The sequence below is a fragment of the Vidua macroura genome, chromosome 28, assembly GCF_024509145.1.
Source record: "Vidua macroura isolate BioBank_ID:100142 chromosome 28, ASM2450914v1, whole genome shotgun sequence".
Classification (NCBI taxonomy): domain Eukaryota; kingdom Metazoa; phylum Chordata; class Aves; order Passeriformes; family Viduidae; genus Vidua; species Vidua macroura.
The window spans coordinates 1,482,694-1,497,668 of record NC_071598.1 but is presented as its reverse complement, the minus strand read 5'-3'; the positions used below and the strand labels follow the sequence as shown (position 1 = coordinate 1,497,668).

The window sequence follows — 14,975 nt, the reverse complement described above, 5'->3', positions numbered from 1 at the left end:
AGGATGGAATTTAAACTCTATTCTAACCCAAAATCGGGATATTGGGATAGAATTTCAAATCCTTCCCAACCCAAACCATCCCGTGATCCCTCGAATTCCACTCTGGATGGGATTTCAAATCCATCCCAACCAAAAATCTGGGAAATGGGATGGAATTTAAACTCGATTCTAACCCGAAATTGGGATATTGGGATGGGATTTCAATTCCATCCCAACCCAAAATTGGGATATTGGGATGGGATTTCAAATCCTAAAATCTGGGAATTATTTATGTGGTTCCTTTCCAACCCAAACAATTCCCTGATCCCGTGAATTCCAAAGTGGATGGGATTTCAAATCCACTCCAACCCAAAATCTGGGAATTGGGATGGCATTTCAATTCCATTCCAAGTCAAAATCTGGGAACTGGGATGGGATTTCAAATCCACTCCAACCCAAAATCTGGGAATTGGGATGGGATTTCAAATCCATTCCAAGTCAAAATCTGGGAACTGGGATGGGATTTCAAATCCATTCCAACCCAAACCATTCCATGATCCTATAAATTCCACACTAGATGGGATTTCAAATCCACTCCAGCCCAAATTTGTGGAATTGGGATGGGATTTCAAATCCATCCCAACCCGAAATCTGGGAATTGGGATGGCATTCCAAATTCTTTCCAGGAAATCGAGGAATTATTTATGTGGCTCCTTTCCAAGCCAAACCATTCCATCATCCAGGATGTTTCCAAGATTTTTCCATGGATGAATGCAGGATGTTTCCAGGATTTCTCCATGGATGAACTCAGGATGAATCCAGGATTTTTCCCGGATTAATCCAGGATGTTTCCATGGATGAACCCAGGATTTTTCCAGGATTTATTCACGGATGAATCCATGATATTTCCAGGATTTATCCATGGATGAACCCAGGATGTTTCCAGGATGAATCCAGGATTTATCCACGGATGAATCCATGATGTTTCCAGGATGTTTCCATGGATGAATCCAGGATGTTTCCAGGATGAACCCGGGATGTTTCCAGGATGAATCCATGATTTTTCCAGGATGAACCCGGGATGTTTCCAGGATGAATCCAGGATTTTTCCAGGATGAACCCAGGACGTTTCCATGATTTATCCAGGATTTTTCCATGGATCCATCCATGATTTTTCCAGGATGAATCCAGGATGTTTCCAGGATTTTTCCAGGATGAACCCAGGACGTTTCCAGGATGAACCCAGGACGTTTCCACGATTTATCCAGGATTTTTCCATGGATGCATCCCAGGCTCCCTCACCGTAGGTCGTGATCATCTTGCTGGTCTCCCGGAAGAGCAGGATCCCGTTGGGAGAGGAGACATCGAACTGGAGCCGCTGGGATCTGCGGGAAAAGCAGGGAATGCTCAGAGCCAGGGAATGCTCCGGGGCTGGAGCCCGCCTGGGAATGTTCCCCTGGAGAAGGGAAATCCAGGGAGAGCTCCCAGCACATTCCAGAGGCTGCGGGGGCTCCAGGAGAGCTGGGGAGGATTTGGGATAAGGGATGGGACACAGGGAATGGATTGAACTGGGAAAACAGAGATTTAATGGGATTTTGGGAAGGAATTCCTGGCTGGAATGGAATTCCCAGGAGGAATTCCTGTGGATCCCTGGGAGTGTCCAAAGAAAGTTGGGGAAAGATCCAAGGAAATCTTGGAGCCTGGAGGGGCTCCAGGAGAGCTGCAGAGGGATTTGGGATAAGGAATGGGACACAGGGAATGGATTTAACCTGGGAAAGGGGAGATTGGGGTGGGATTTTGGGAAGGAATTCCTGGCTGGGCTGGAATTCCCAGAGGAGCTGTGGATCCCTGGCAGTGTCCAAAGAAAGTTGGGAAAAGATCCAAGGAAATGGATCCAAGGAAATCTTGGAGCCTGGAGGGGCTCCAGGAGAGCTGGAGAGGGATTTGGGATAAGGAATGGGACACAGGGAATGGATTAAACTTGGAAAACAGAGATTTAATGGGATTTTGGGAAGGAATTCCAGGCTGGGCTGGAATTCCCAGGATGGAATTCCAGTGGATCCCTGGCAGTGTCCAAAGAAAGTTGGGAAAGATCCAAGGAAATGGATCCAAGAATGGATCCAATGGAGGGGCTCCAGGAGAGCTGGGGAGGATTTGGGATAAGGGATGGGACACAGGGAATGGATTTAACCTGGGAAAGGGGAGATTTGATGGGATTTTGGGAAGGAATTCCTGGCTGGGAGGGGCTGAGATGGAATTCCCAGAGGAGCTGTGGATCCCTGTCAGTGTCCAAAGAAAGTTGGGAAAAGATCCAAGGAAATTTTGGAACCTGGAGAGGCTCCAGGAGAGCTGGAGAGGATTTGGGATAAGGGATGGGACACAGGGAATGGATTAAACTGGGAAAGGGGAGATTTGATGGGATTTTGGGAAGGAATTCCTGGCTGGGCTGGAATTCCCAGGAAGAATTCCAGTGGATCCCCGGCAGTGTCCAAAGAAAGGTGGGAAAGATCCAAGGAAATTTTGGAACCTGGAGAGGCTCCAGGAGAGCTGGGGAGGATTTGGGATATGGGATGGGACACAGGGAATGGATTGAACTGGGAAAACAGAGATTTGATGGGATTTTGGGAAGGAATTCCAGGCTGGGCTGGAATTCCCAGGATGGAATTCCAGTGGATCCCTGGCAGTGTCCAAAGAAAGTTGGGAAAGATCCAAGGAAATGGATCCAAGAATGGATCCAATGGAGAGGCTCCAGGAGAGCTGGAGAGGAATTTGGGATGAGGGATGGGACACAGGGAATGGATTAAACTGGGAAAACAGAGATTTAATGGGATTTTGGGAAGGAATTCCAGGCTGGGCTGGAATTCCCAGGAGGAATTCCACTGGATCCCTGGCAGTGCCCAATTCCAGGTTGGATCCCCTGGGAGAGCAGAACGTGGATATTTAACTGGATTTAAAGCTCTTCCAAGGGGCAGAATTCCAGGAAATCCCAGAATTTTGGGAATTTCCTACCTGGGAAAAATGGGGTTTGTGAGGAAAAATGGGATTTGGGTGGGAAAACGGGGGGGAAAATGGGGATTTGGGTGGAAAAATGAGGAAAAAATGGGGATTTGGGGAGGAAAATGAGGAAAAAATGGGAATTTGGGAGGGAAAATGGGGAAAAAAGGGAATTTGGGGGAAAAATGAGATTTGGATGTGAAAAATGGGGATTTGGGTGGGAAAATGGGGATTTGGGGTGGAAAAAATGAGGAGAAATGGGGATTTGGGGGGGAAATGGGGTTTTGGGGAGGGGAAAATGGGGGAAAATGAGGATTTGAGGGAAAAATGAGGAAAAAATGAGGGATTTGGGGGAAAAATGGGGATTTGGGGGAAAATGGGGAAAAAAAGGGATTTGGGGAGGAAAAATGAAGGTTTTGGGTGGAAAAAGGAGGATTTTGGGGCAACACCCACCCCATAAAGGATGAAATAACCCCTGGCAAGGCTCAGAATTCCGGGAAAATCCCGGAATTTTGGGAATTCCTATCTGTTGTAAATGGGGTTTAGGAGGAAAAATGGGATTTGGAGGGGAAAACGAAGAAAAAATGATGGATTTGGGGGAAAAAATGAGGGATTTGGGTGGGAAAATGAGGGAATTTGGGAGGGAAAATGGGGAAAAAAGGGGATTTGGGGGGGGAAATGAGGAAAAAAATGGGGATTTGGGGGAAAAATGGGGATTTGGGGGGGAAAATGAGAAAAACTGGGAAATTGGGGGGTAAAATGAGGAAAAAATGGGAATTTGAGGGGAAAAATGGGGATTTGGGGGGGGGAATGAGGAAAAAATGGGAATTTGGGGGGAAAATTGAGGGTTTTGGGGAGGAAAAATGGGGAAAAAATGGGAATTTGGAGGAAAAATGGGGAAAAAATGGGGATTTGGAGGGGAAAATGAGGAAAAAATTGGGATTTGGGGAGGAAAATGAAGAAAAAATGAGGGATTTGGGGGGAAAAAATGAGGAAAAATGGAGATTTGGGGGAAAAATGGGGATTTGTGGGGGGGAAATGAGGAAAAAATGGGAATTTGGGGGGAAAAATGAAGGTTTTGGGGGTGAAATTGAGGGTTTTTGGGTGGAAAAATGAGGATTTTTGGGCCACACCCACCCCAAAAAGGATGAAATAACCCCTGGCAAGGCTCAGGATTCCGGGAAAACCGTGGGATTTTGGGAATTCCCACCTGTTGTAAATGGGGTGTAGGAGGAAAAACGGGATTTGGGGGGGAAAATGAGGATTTGGGTGGGAAAATGAGGGAATTTAGGGGGGGAAATGGGGATTTGGGGAGGAAAATTGGGGAAAAAAATGGGGATTTGGGGGGAAAAATGAGGGAATTTGGGGGGGAAATGAGGGAATTTGGGGGGGAAAATGAGGAGAAAAATGGGGATTTGGGGGAAAAAATGGGGATTTGGGGGAAAAATGGGGATTTGGGGGGAAAATGAGGGAATTTGGGGGAGAAAATAAGGAAAAAATGCGGATTTGGGGAGGAAAATGAGGAAAAAATGGGATTTTGGAGGGGAAAATGAGGAAAAATGGGGATTTGGGGGAAAAATGGGGGAATTTGGGGGGGAAAATGAAGAAAAAATGAGGGATTTGGGGAGGAAAAATGGAGAAAAATGGGAATTTGGAGGGAAAATGAGGAAGAATGGAGATTTGGGGGAAAATGGGGATTTGGGGGGGGGAAATGAGGAAAAAAAACCGGGAATTTGGGGGTAAAAATGAAGGTTTTGGGTTGAAAATTGAGGGTTTTGGGTCACACCCACCCCATAAAGGATGAAATAACCCCTGGCAAGGCTCAGGATTCCGGGAAACCCGCGGGATTTTGGGAATTCCCACCTGTTGTGGACCAGCTCAGCCATGAGTTTGAGCACGGGCGTGGTGCAGGCGGGGTCGTGGTACCAGAGCTCGATGGCTCTCTGCAGGATGGGCATGTAGGAGGGGTAACTGCGGGGAAATTAAGGAATTCCCGCTTTTCCCGGCAAAAATCCCACGGGAATTGGGCTTGGCCACGCCCGGGGTGGGAGGGAAGGGAAGGAGAAATCTTAAATTTTAAAGGAAATCTCAAATTTTAGAGGAAATCCCAGTTTTTTAAAGGGAAATCAGAAGGCAAAATGGATTTTTTAGAAGTAAAGGGGAAAATCCCATTTTTTTTAAGGAAATCCCAATTTTTAGAGGACTTCCCAAATTTTAAAAGGGAAATCAGAACCCAAAAAGGGTTTTTGGAAGGAAAGAAAAGGGAAAAATCCCAATTTTTAAAGGAAATCCCAAATTTTTAGAGGAAATCCCAAATTTTTAAAGGGAAATCAGAGCGCAAAATGGATTTTTTGGAAGGATCCAGGAGGAAAATCCCAATTTTTAAAGGAAATCCCAAATTTTTAAAGGGAAATCAGAACCCAAAATGGATTTTTTTTGAAGGATCCAAGAGGAAAATCCCAATTTTTTAAAGGGAATCTCAATTTTTAGAGGAAATCCCAAATGTTAAGGGAAATCCCAATTTTTTTAAAGGAAATCCCAGTTTTTAGAGGAAATGCCAAATTTTTAAAGGGAAATCAGAAGGAAAAATGGATTTTTTGGGAAGGATCCAAGAGGAAAATCCCAATTTTTAAAGGAAATCCCAAATTTTTTAAAGGGAAATCAGAACCCAAAATGGATTTTTTGGAAGGAAATAAAAGGGAAAAATCCCAATTTTTAAAGGAAATCCCAATTTTTAAAGGAAATCCCAAATTTTTAAAGGGAAATCAGAACCCAAAATGGATTTTTCAGAAGGATCCAGGAGGAAAATCCCAATTTTTTAAAGGAAATCCCAAATTTTCTAACGAAATCCCAATTTTTTTAAGGAAATCCCAAATTTTTTAAAGGGAATCCCAATTTTTAGAGGACTTCCCAAATTTTTAAAGGGAAATCAGAACCCAAAATGGATTTTTTGGAAGGAAATAAAAGGGAAAAATCCCAATTTTTAAAGGAAATCCCAAATTTTCTAAGGAAATCCCAGTTTTTTAAAGGGAAATCAGAAGGCAAAATGGATTTTTTTTGAAGGATCCAAGAGGAAAATCCCAATTTTTTTAAGGAAATCCCAGATTTTAGAGGACTTCTCAAATTTTTAAAGGGAAATCAGAACCCAAAAAGGATTTTTTGGAAGGAAAGAAAAGGGAAAAATCCCAATTTTTAAAGGAAATCCCAATTTTTAGATGAAATCCCAGTTTTTTAAAAGGGAAATCAGAACCCAAAATGGATTTTTGGGAAGGATCCAGGAGGAAAATCCCAATTTTTAAAGGAAATCCCAAATTTTTTAAAGGGAAATCAGAACCCAAAATGGATTTTTTGGAAGGAAAGGGAGGTGAAAATTCCAAATTTTTAGAGGAAATCCCAGTTTTTAAAAGGGAAATCAGAACCCAAAAAGTTTTGTTTGGAAGGATCCAAGAGGAAAATCCCAATTTTTTAAAGGGAATCTCAAATTTTAAGGGAAATCCCAATATTTTTTTAAGGAAATCCCAATTTTTTAAAGGTTAGGCCCAGCTCAGGCTTTAGGCCCAGGATTAGGCCCAGGGTTAGGCCCGGCTCAGGGATTTTAGGCCCAGCTCAGGGATTTTAGGCCCGGCTCATTGATTTTAGGCTCATTGATTTTAGGCCCAGCTCAGGGTTAGGCTCAGGGTTTTTAGGCCCAGCTCATTGATTTTAGGCCCAGCTCAGGGTTAGGCCCAGCTCAGGGATTTTAGGCCCAGCTCAGGGTTAGGCCCAGCTCAGGGTTAGGCCCAGCTCAGGGATTTTAGGCCCAGCTCAGGGTTAGGCCCAGCTCAGGGATTTTAGGCCCGGCTCAGGGTTAGGCTCATTGATTTTAGGCCCAGCTCATTGACTTTAGGCCTGGCTCAGGGATTTTAGGCTCATTGATTTTAGGCCCAGCTCATTGACTTTAGGCCTGGCTCAGGGATTTTAGGCTCATTGATTTTAGGCTCATTGATTTTAGGCCCGGCTCAGGGTGTTTAGGCCCAGCTCAGGGTTAGGCTCAGGGATTTTAGGCCCGGCTCAGGGTGTTTAGGCCTGGCTCATTGATTTTAGGCTCAGGGATTTTAGGCCCAGCTCAGGATACATCCACTCGAAGAGCATCATGAAGGAGGTTTTGGCGTTGAAGGCGAAGGCGATGCCGCGCAGGTCCCGCACCAGCCCCACCAGCGTGCGCTGGGAGAGAGAGAGAGAGAGGGAATGGAGCCAGGGGATTGGGGAACAGGGATCCACCCAGGGGATTGGGGAACAGGGATCCCACCAAACTGATCCCAAGGGATTCAGGAACCCCAATTCCCTCTGGACTGATCCCAATTCCCTCAGGACTGATCCCAAGGGATTCAGGAACCCCAATTCCCTCTGGACTGATCCCAAGGGATTCAGGAACCCCAATTCCCTCTGGACTGATCCCAATTCCCTCAGGACTGATCCCAATTCCCTCTGGACCAATCCCAAGGGATTCAGGAACCCCAATTCCCTCAGGACTGATCCCAATTCCCTCAGGATTTATCCCAAGGGATTCAAGAACCCCAATTCCCACTAAACTGATCCCAAGGGATTTGGGAACCCCAATTCCCTCTGGACTGATCCCAATTCCCTCAGGACTGATCCCAAGGGATTCAGGAACCCCAATTCCCTCTGGACTGATCCCAATTCCCTCTGGCCTCATCCCAAGGGATCTGGGAGCCCCAAATCCCGGGAAAGGATGCGGGAATTCCGCCGGGCCCACCTTGGCCTCCTGCTCGTTGAAGGAGTTGGTGCTGAACATCTGAGCCACGGCCTCGAAGGCAGCGGTGAGGGGCAGCATGAACTGCTCGTACTGATCCTCGTCCTCCCCTGGGAAAAACCGGGAAAATCCATGGAAAAACAGGGAAAAAACATGGAAAATCCATGGAAAAACATGGGAAATCCATGGGAAATCCATGGAAAACAATGGAAAATTCATAGAGAACCCATGGGACATCCCGCATGAACTGCTCGTACTGATCCTCGTCCTCCCCTGGGAAAAACGTGGGAAAACAGGGAAAATCCATGGAAAAACAGGGAAAAAACATGGCAAATCCATGGGAAAACATGGGAAATCCATGGGAATTCAATGGGAAAATATGGGAAATCCATAGAGAAACATGGAAAATTCATAGAGAACCCACAGGACATCCCCCATGAACTGCTCGTACTGATCCTCGTCCTCCCCTGGGAACAACAGGGAAAATCCATGGAAAAAACAGGGAAAAACAGGGAAAAAACATGGGAAATCCATGGGAAAACATGGAAAATCCATGGGAAAACATGGGAAATCCATGGAGAAACATGAAAAACCCATGGGACATCCCCCATGAACTGCTCGTACTGATCCTCGTCCTCCCCTGGGAACAACAGGGAAAAACGTGGGAAAACAGGGAAAATCCATGGAAAAACAGGGAAAAATCATGGAAAAAACATGGGAATTCAATGGGAAAATATGGGAAATCCATAGAGAAACATGGAAAATTCATAGAGAACCCACAGGACATCCCCCATGAACTGCTCGTACTGATCCTCGTCCTCCCCTGGGAACAACAGGGAAAATCCATGGAAAAACAGGGAAAAACAGGGAAAAAACATGGGAAATCCATGGGAAAACATGGGAAATCCATGGGAAATCCATGGGAAAACATGGAAAACAAAGGGAAAATGGATCCCCAAATCTCGGTGGGATGGGAAAATCGATCCCAAATCTTGGGATGGGAAAACCGATCCCAAATTTTTGGGATGGAAAAATTGATCCCAAATTTTAGGATGAAAAAATTGATCTCAAATTTTGTGATGGGAAAATCGATCCCAAATTTTTGGGATGGGAAAATCGATCCCAAATTTTAGGATGAAAAAATTGATCCCAACTTTTAGGATGAGAAAATTGATCCCAAATTCTGAGATGGGAAAGCTGATCTCAAATTTTTGGGATGGAAAAATCGATCCCAAACCTTGGTGGGATTTGAAAAATTGATCCCAAATTTTTAGGATGAAAAAATCGATCCCAAATTTTTAGGATGAAAAAATCGATCCCAAATTTTAGGATGAAAAAATTGATCCCAAATTTTGAGATGGAAAAATGATCCCAAATTTTGAGATGGGAAAATCGATCCCAAATTTGTGGGATGGAAAAATCGATCCCAAATCTTGGGATGAAAAAATTGATCCCAAATTTTTAGGATGGAAAAATCGATCCCAAATTTTAGGATGGGAAAACTTATCCCAAATTTTTGGGAAGGAAAAATCGATCCCAAATCGTGGGATGGGAAAATCGATCCCAAATTTTAGGATGAAAAAATTGATCCCAAATCTTGGGATGAAAAAATTGATCCCAAATTTTAGGATGGGAAAATTGATCCCAAATTTTAGGATGAGAAAATTGATCCCAAATTTTAGGATGAGTAAATTTTCTCCCGAGCTTTGACGAGACCAGAAAATCCCCACCCTGATCTCTCCGGGATATTTTCCTCTCCGACTCCAAATCCCCCATTCCCTTTCTCCCATTTGCCTTTTCCCGGCGGAGCTGGCCCTGCCTAAATCCCAAAAGGGAGCTGAGAAAAGCGGGAATTGCGGGGGAATTCCTGGGAAAATACCTAAATCCACCATGAGGAGGCGGCCCAGCGCCGTGTAGAAGGTGGTGCGGCAGCGCATGTCCGACAGGCTCGACTGGTTGTTGATCCCCAGGAAGGAAAAGTGCTCGCTCTGGAAAAGGAGAGGTGGGAATGCCGGGAAAAGGGCCTGGGAAAGCGGCCTGGGATCCAGGGATTGCTGGGGATGAGCCCTGGGATCCAGGGATTGCTGGGAAAAATCCTGGAATCCAGGGATTGCTGGGAATCATGCTGGGAATCAGCCCTGGGATCCAGGGATTGCTGGGAATCATCCTGGGAATCAGCCCTGGGATCCAGGGATTGCTGGGAATCAGCCCTGGGATCCAGGGATTGCTGGGAATCGGCCTGGGATCCAGGGATTGCTGGGAATCAGCCCTGGGATCCAGGGATTGCTGGGAATCGGTCCTGGGATCCAGGGATTGCTGGGAATCGGTCCTGGGATCCAGGGATTGCTGGGAATCGGCCTGGGATCCAGGGATTGCTGGGAATCAGCCCTGGGATCCAGGGATTGCTGGGAAACATCCTGGGAATTCAGGGATTGCTGGGAATCAGCCCTGGGATCCAGGGATTGCTGGGAATCAGCCCTGGGAATCAGCCCTGGGATCCAGGGATTGCTGGGAATCAGCCCTGGAATCCAGGGATTGCTGGGAATCAGCCCTGGGATCCAGGGATTGCTGGGAAAATGGCCTGGAAATTCAGGGATTGCTGGGAATCATCCTGGGAATCAGCCCTGGAATCCAGGGATTGCTGGGAAACAGCCCTGGGAATCAGGGATTGCTGGGGATCAGCCCTGGGAATCAGCCCTGGGATCCAGGGATTGCTGGGGAACATCCTGGGAATCATCCCTGGAATCCAGGGATTGCTGGGAATCAGCCCTGGGATCCAGGGATTGCTGGGAAAAATCCTGGAGAACCCCCCTGAACTCCAGAATTCCTGGAAAAAATCCTGGGAATCATCCCTGAACTGCAGGAATTCCTGGAAAAAAATCCTGGAAAACCTCCCTGAACTCCAGGAATTCCTGGAGATCATCCCTGAACTGCAGAATTCCTGGAAATCATCCCTGAATTCCAGGAATTCCTGGGAATCATCCCTGAACTGCAGGAAGGGCTTTGGGCTGGAAGAGACCTCAAATCCCATCCTCCCCCTCTCCCAGGCTGGGAATTTTCCAGGAATTTCCCCCAGGATTTCACGGAGAACAGAAATCTTCGGGAATGGGGAAGCGCCACCAAACCAAAACCCTTCAAAAACCCCAAAGAATTCCACTTAAAAACCCCCAAATTCCCCCAAAAAATCCCTCAATTTCCCAGCAGCAATGCCAGGGAATTCCAGAGGGGAATTCCAGGCTGGAATTTTCCCGGGAATGAGGGAGAGCTCACCGTGTGGTTGTTCAGCATGAACTGCACGGCGCTGAGCTTCACCAGCTTCCGCACGCTGCTGTAGGTGCAGGGCGTCAAGGAAGGGGCAGAATTCCTGGGAATTCCTGGAATTCCTGGGAAAACACTCCCAGGATTAGGATGGGAAATGGGGATTGGGGCTGGATCACGCAGAAATTTGGGGAATTTTGTGTTTTTTTCCCGAGCAAAATGCAGATTTTGCAGATGTCGGCTTGGGGAGACGCCCTGGGGAAAAACTCAGGGTCTGGAAATTCTGGAATTCCTGGAAATTCTGGAATTCCCTCAAAAACACTTCCAGGGATAGGATGGAAAATTGGGATTGGGGCTGGATTATCCAGAAAATTGGGAATTTTATGGTTTTTTTTCCCAAGGAAAATGCAGATTTTGCAGATGTCGGCTTGGGGAGACGCCCTGGGGAAAAACTCAGGGTCTGGAAATTCTGGAATTCCTGGAAATTCTGGAATTCCCACAAAAACACTTCCAGGAATAGGATGGAAAATTGGGATTGGGGGCTGGATTATTCAGAGAATTGGGAAATTTGTGGTTTTTTCCCAAGGAAAATCCAAATTTTGCAGATGGGGAAAACTCGGGTTTGGAATTCCTGGAAATTCTGGAATTCCTGGAAATTCTGGAATTCCCAGAAAAATCACTTCCAGGAATAGGATGGGGAAATGGGATTGGGGCTGGATTATTCAAAAAATTGGGAATTTTATGTTTGTTCCAAGGAAAATCCAAATTGTGCAAATCTCGGCTTGGGGAGACCTTTGGTGATTACTGGGGGAAAACTCCAGGTCTGGAATTCCTGGAATTCCTGGAAATTCCGGAATTCCCAGAAAATCACTTCCAGGGATAGGATGGAAAAATGGGATTGGGGCTGGATTATCCAGAAAATTGGGAATTTTATGTTTTTTTCCCAAGGAAAATGCAAATTGTGAAAATCTCGGCTTGGGGAGATGCCCTGGGGAAAATCCCAGGGTTTGGAATTCCTGGAATTCCTGGGAAATTCTGGAATTCCCACAAAAACACTTCCAGGGATAGGATGGAAAATGGGATTGGGGCTGGATTACGCAGAAAATTGGGAATTTTATGTTTTTTTTCCTGAGGAAAATCCAAATTGTGCAAATGTCGGCTTGGGGAGATGCCCTGGGGAAAAACTCAGGGTCTGGAAATTCTGGAATTCCCACAAAAACACTTCCAGGGATAAGATGGAAAATGGGATTGGGGCTGGACTATCCAGAAAATTGGGAATTTTATGGTTTTTTTCCCAAGGAAAATCCAAATTTTGCAGATGTGGGCTTGGGGGAAATCCCAGGGTTTGGAATTCCTGGGATTCCTGGAATTCCTGGGAAAACACTCCCAGGGATAGGATGGGAAAATGGGATTGGGGCTGGATTATTCAGGAAATTGGGAATTCTGCCTGGCTCTCAATAAATTGGGAATTCTCTCCTGTTTGTTCCAAGGAAAACCCAAATTGTGCAAATCTGGGCGTGGCGAGACGCCCCGGGGGAAAAAAAAAACCAGGAACTTCTGGAATTTGTGGAATTCCTGAAACCTCTGGAATTCTCCTGGAACTTGTGGAATTCCCAGAACTTGTGGAATTCCCAGAACTTCTAGAATTCCCAAAAAAAAACCCCAGAAAACCTTTTTTCCCCACAGGAATTTTGACCCAAAAGCACCAAAAAAAATCCACATCCCACCAGCTCCACCTGCTCCTCTCCCCCAATTCCCAAAAATCCGGGGGGAAAAGTGGGAATGTGAATTCCTGGCTGGCTTTTCCCAAGGATTTGGGAGCTCTTCCCAAAAGGATATCCGATGGAGAGGTCGTTGAGCAGCTGCAGGGTCTTGGAGGTGATGGGCTCGCAGCGGCCCCAGTACTTCAGGTTGGTGATGCTGGCGGGGAAAAACAGGGATCAGAGGGAATTTCCTGGGATTTTTCCAGGATTTTTTTAGGAATTGTGGCGGATTTTTTCCCGTTTTCCCGTCTCGTAACAGCACAAAGCACAAAAGTGGGAATAAAAGGAGGTTTGGCTGGGGAAATGGATGTGGAGAGATCCCGGATCTCAGGGGACACCGGGGATTCTGTGGGATTGGCTGGAATTCTGGGGGATTGGAGCACCTGGGATTCTGTGGGATTGGATGGGATTCTGTGGGATTGGCTGGAATTCTCTGGGATTGGCTGGAATTCTCTGGGATTGGTTACACCTGGAATTCTGTGGGATTGCAGGACCTGGGATTCTGTGGGATTGGCTGGAATTCTGTGGGATTTGCAGCACGTGGAATTCTGTGGGATTGCAGCACCTGAGATTCTGTGGGATTGGCTGGGATTCTGTGGGATTGGCTGTGCCTGGAATTCTGTGGGATTGGCTGGAATTCTGTGGGATTGGCTGGGATTCTGTGGGATTGGTTACACCTGGAATTCTGTGGGATTGCAGCACCTGGGATTCTGTGGGATTGGCTGGAATTCTGTGGGATTGGTTACACCTGGAATTCTGTGGGATTGGCTGGAATTCTGGGGGATTGGCTGGAATTCTGTGGGATTGGCTGCAATTCTGTGGGATTGGCTGGAATTCTGGGGGATTGCAGCACCTGGAATTCTGTGGGATTGGAGCACCTGGAATTCTGTGGGATTGGCTGGAATTTTGTGGGATTGGAGCACCTGGCATTCTGTGGGATTGGTTACACCTGGAATTCTCTGGAATTCTGTGGGATTGGTTACACCTGGGATTCTCTGGAATTCTGTGGATTGGTTACACCTGGGATTTCTCTGGGGATTCCAGTTCCTTGGGATTCTCTGGGATTTGCAGCCCCTGGAATTCTATGGGATTGGACACACCTGGAGTTCTCTGGGATTCTGTGGGATTGGTTACACCTGGAATTCTGTGGGATTTGCAGCCCTTGGAATTCTGTGGGATTGCAGCACCTGGAATTCTGTGGGATTGGCTGGAATTCTGTGGGATTGAAGCACCTGGAATTCTGTGGGATTGGTTACACCTGGCATTCTGTGGGATTGGCTGGAATTCTGTGGGATTGGTTACACTGGGAATTCCGTGGGATTGCAGCACCTGGAATTCTGTGGGATTGGCTGGGATTCTGTGGGATTGGCTGGAATTCTGTGGGATTTGCAGCACGTGGAATTCTGTGGGATTGCAGCACCTGGGATTCTGTGGATTGGTTACACCTGGAATTCCGTGGGATTGCAGCCCCTGGAATTCTGTGGGATTGGCTGGAATTCTGTGGGATTTCCAGCCCCTGGGATTCTGTGGGACTGGCTGGAATTCTGTGGGTTTGGTTCACCTGGAATTCTGTGGGATTGGCTGATTGGAGCACCTGGAATTCTGTGGGATTGCAGGACCCTGGAATTCTGTGGGATTAGCTGTGCTGGAATTCTGTGGGATTGGCTGGGATTCTGTGGGATTGCAGCACTTGGAATTCTGTGGGATTGGCTGGAATTCTGTGGGATTGCAGGACCCTGGAATTCTGTGGGATTTGCAGCACCTGGAATTCTGTGGGATTGGACACACCTGGGATTCTGTGGGATTAGCTGTGCCTGGAATTCTGTGGGATTGGCTGGAATTCTGTGGGATTGGAGCACCTGGCATTCTGTGGGATTGGCTGGAATTCTGTGGGATTGCAGCACCTGGGATTTTCTGGGATTGCCTGCACCTGGGATTCTGTGGGATTGGCTGGAATTCTGTGGGATTGGCTGGAATTCTGTGGGATTGGCTGGAATTCTGTGGGATTGCAGGACCTGGGATTCTGTGGGATTGCCAGGAATTCCGTGGGATTGGTTTACATCTGGAATTCTCTGGGATTCTGTGGGATTGGTTACACCTGGGATTCTGTGGGATTGGTTACACCTGGAATTCTGTGGATTTGCAGCCCTTGGAATTCTGTGGGATTGGCCACACCTGGGAATTTCTGTAGCATTTTTGTAGAATTTGTGGAATTCTTCTGGAATTTT

General features: G+C 46.6%; 1 protein-coding gene across 1 annotated transcript in view; it reads right to left on the bottom strand.

The window, feature by feature from the left end:
• Positions 1–14,975, bottom strand: part of XPO7 (exportin 7) — a 33,249-nt gene that overhangs the window by 9,016 nt on the left and 9,258 nt on the right. The window contains exons 5-11 of the mRNA XM_054000474.1: positions 12,824–12,904; positions 10,997–11,060; positions 9,606–9,714; positions 7,730–7,836; positions 7,088–7,176; positions 4,837–4,944; positions 1,282–1,364 (exon numbers count right to left, since the gene is read on the bottom strand). Of these exons, the coding sequence (XP_053856449.1) occupies positions 1,282–1,364; positions 4,837–4,944; positions 7,088–7,176; positions 7,730–7,836; positions 9,606–9,714; positions 10,997–11,060; positions 12,824–12,904 (641 nt within the window). The remainder of the gene's footprint in view (positions 1–1,281; positions 1,365–4,836; positions 4,945–7,087; positions 7,177–7,729; positions 7,837–9,605; positions 9,715–10,996; positions 11,061–12,823; positions 12,905–14,975) is intronic.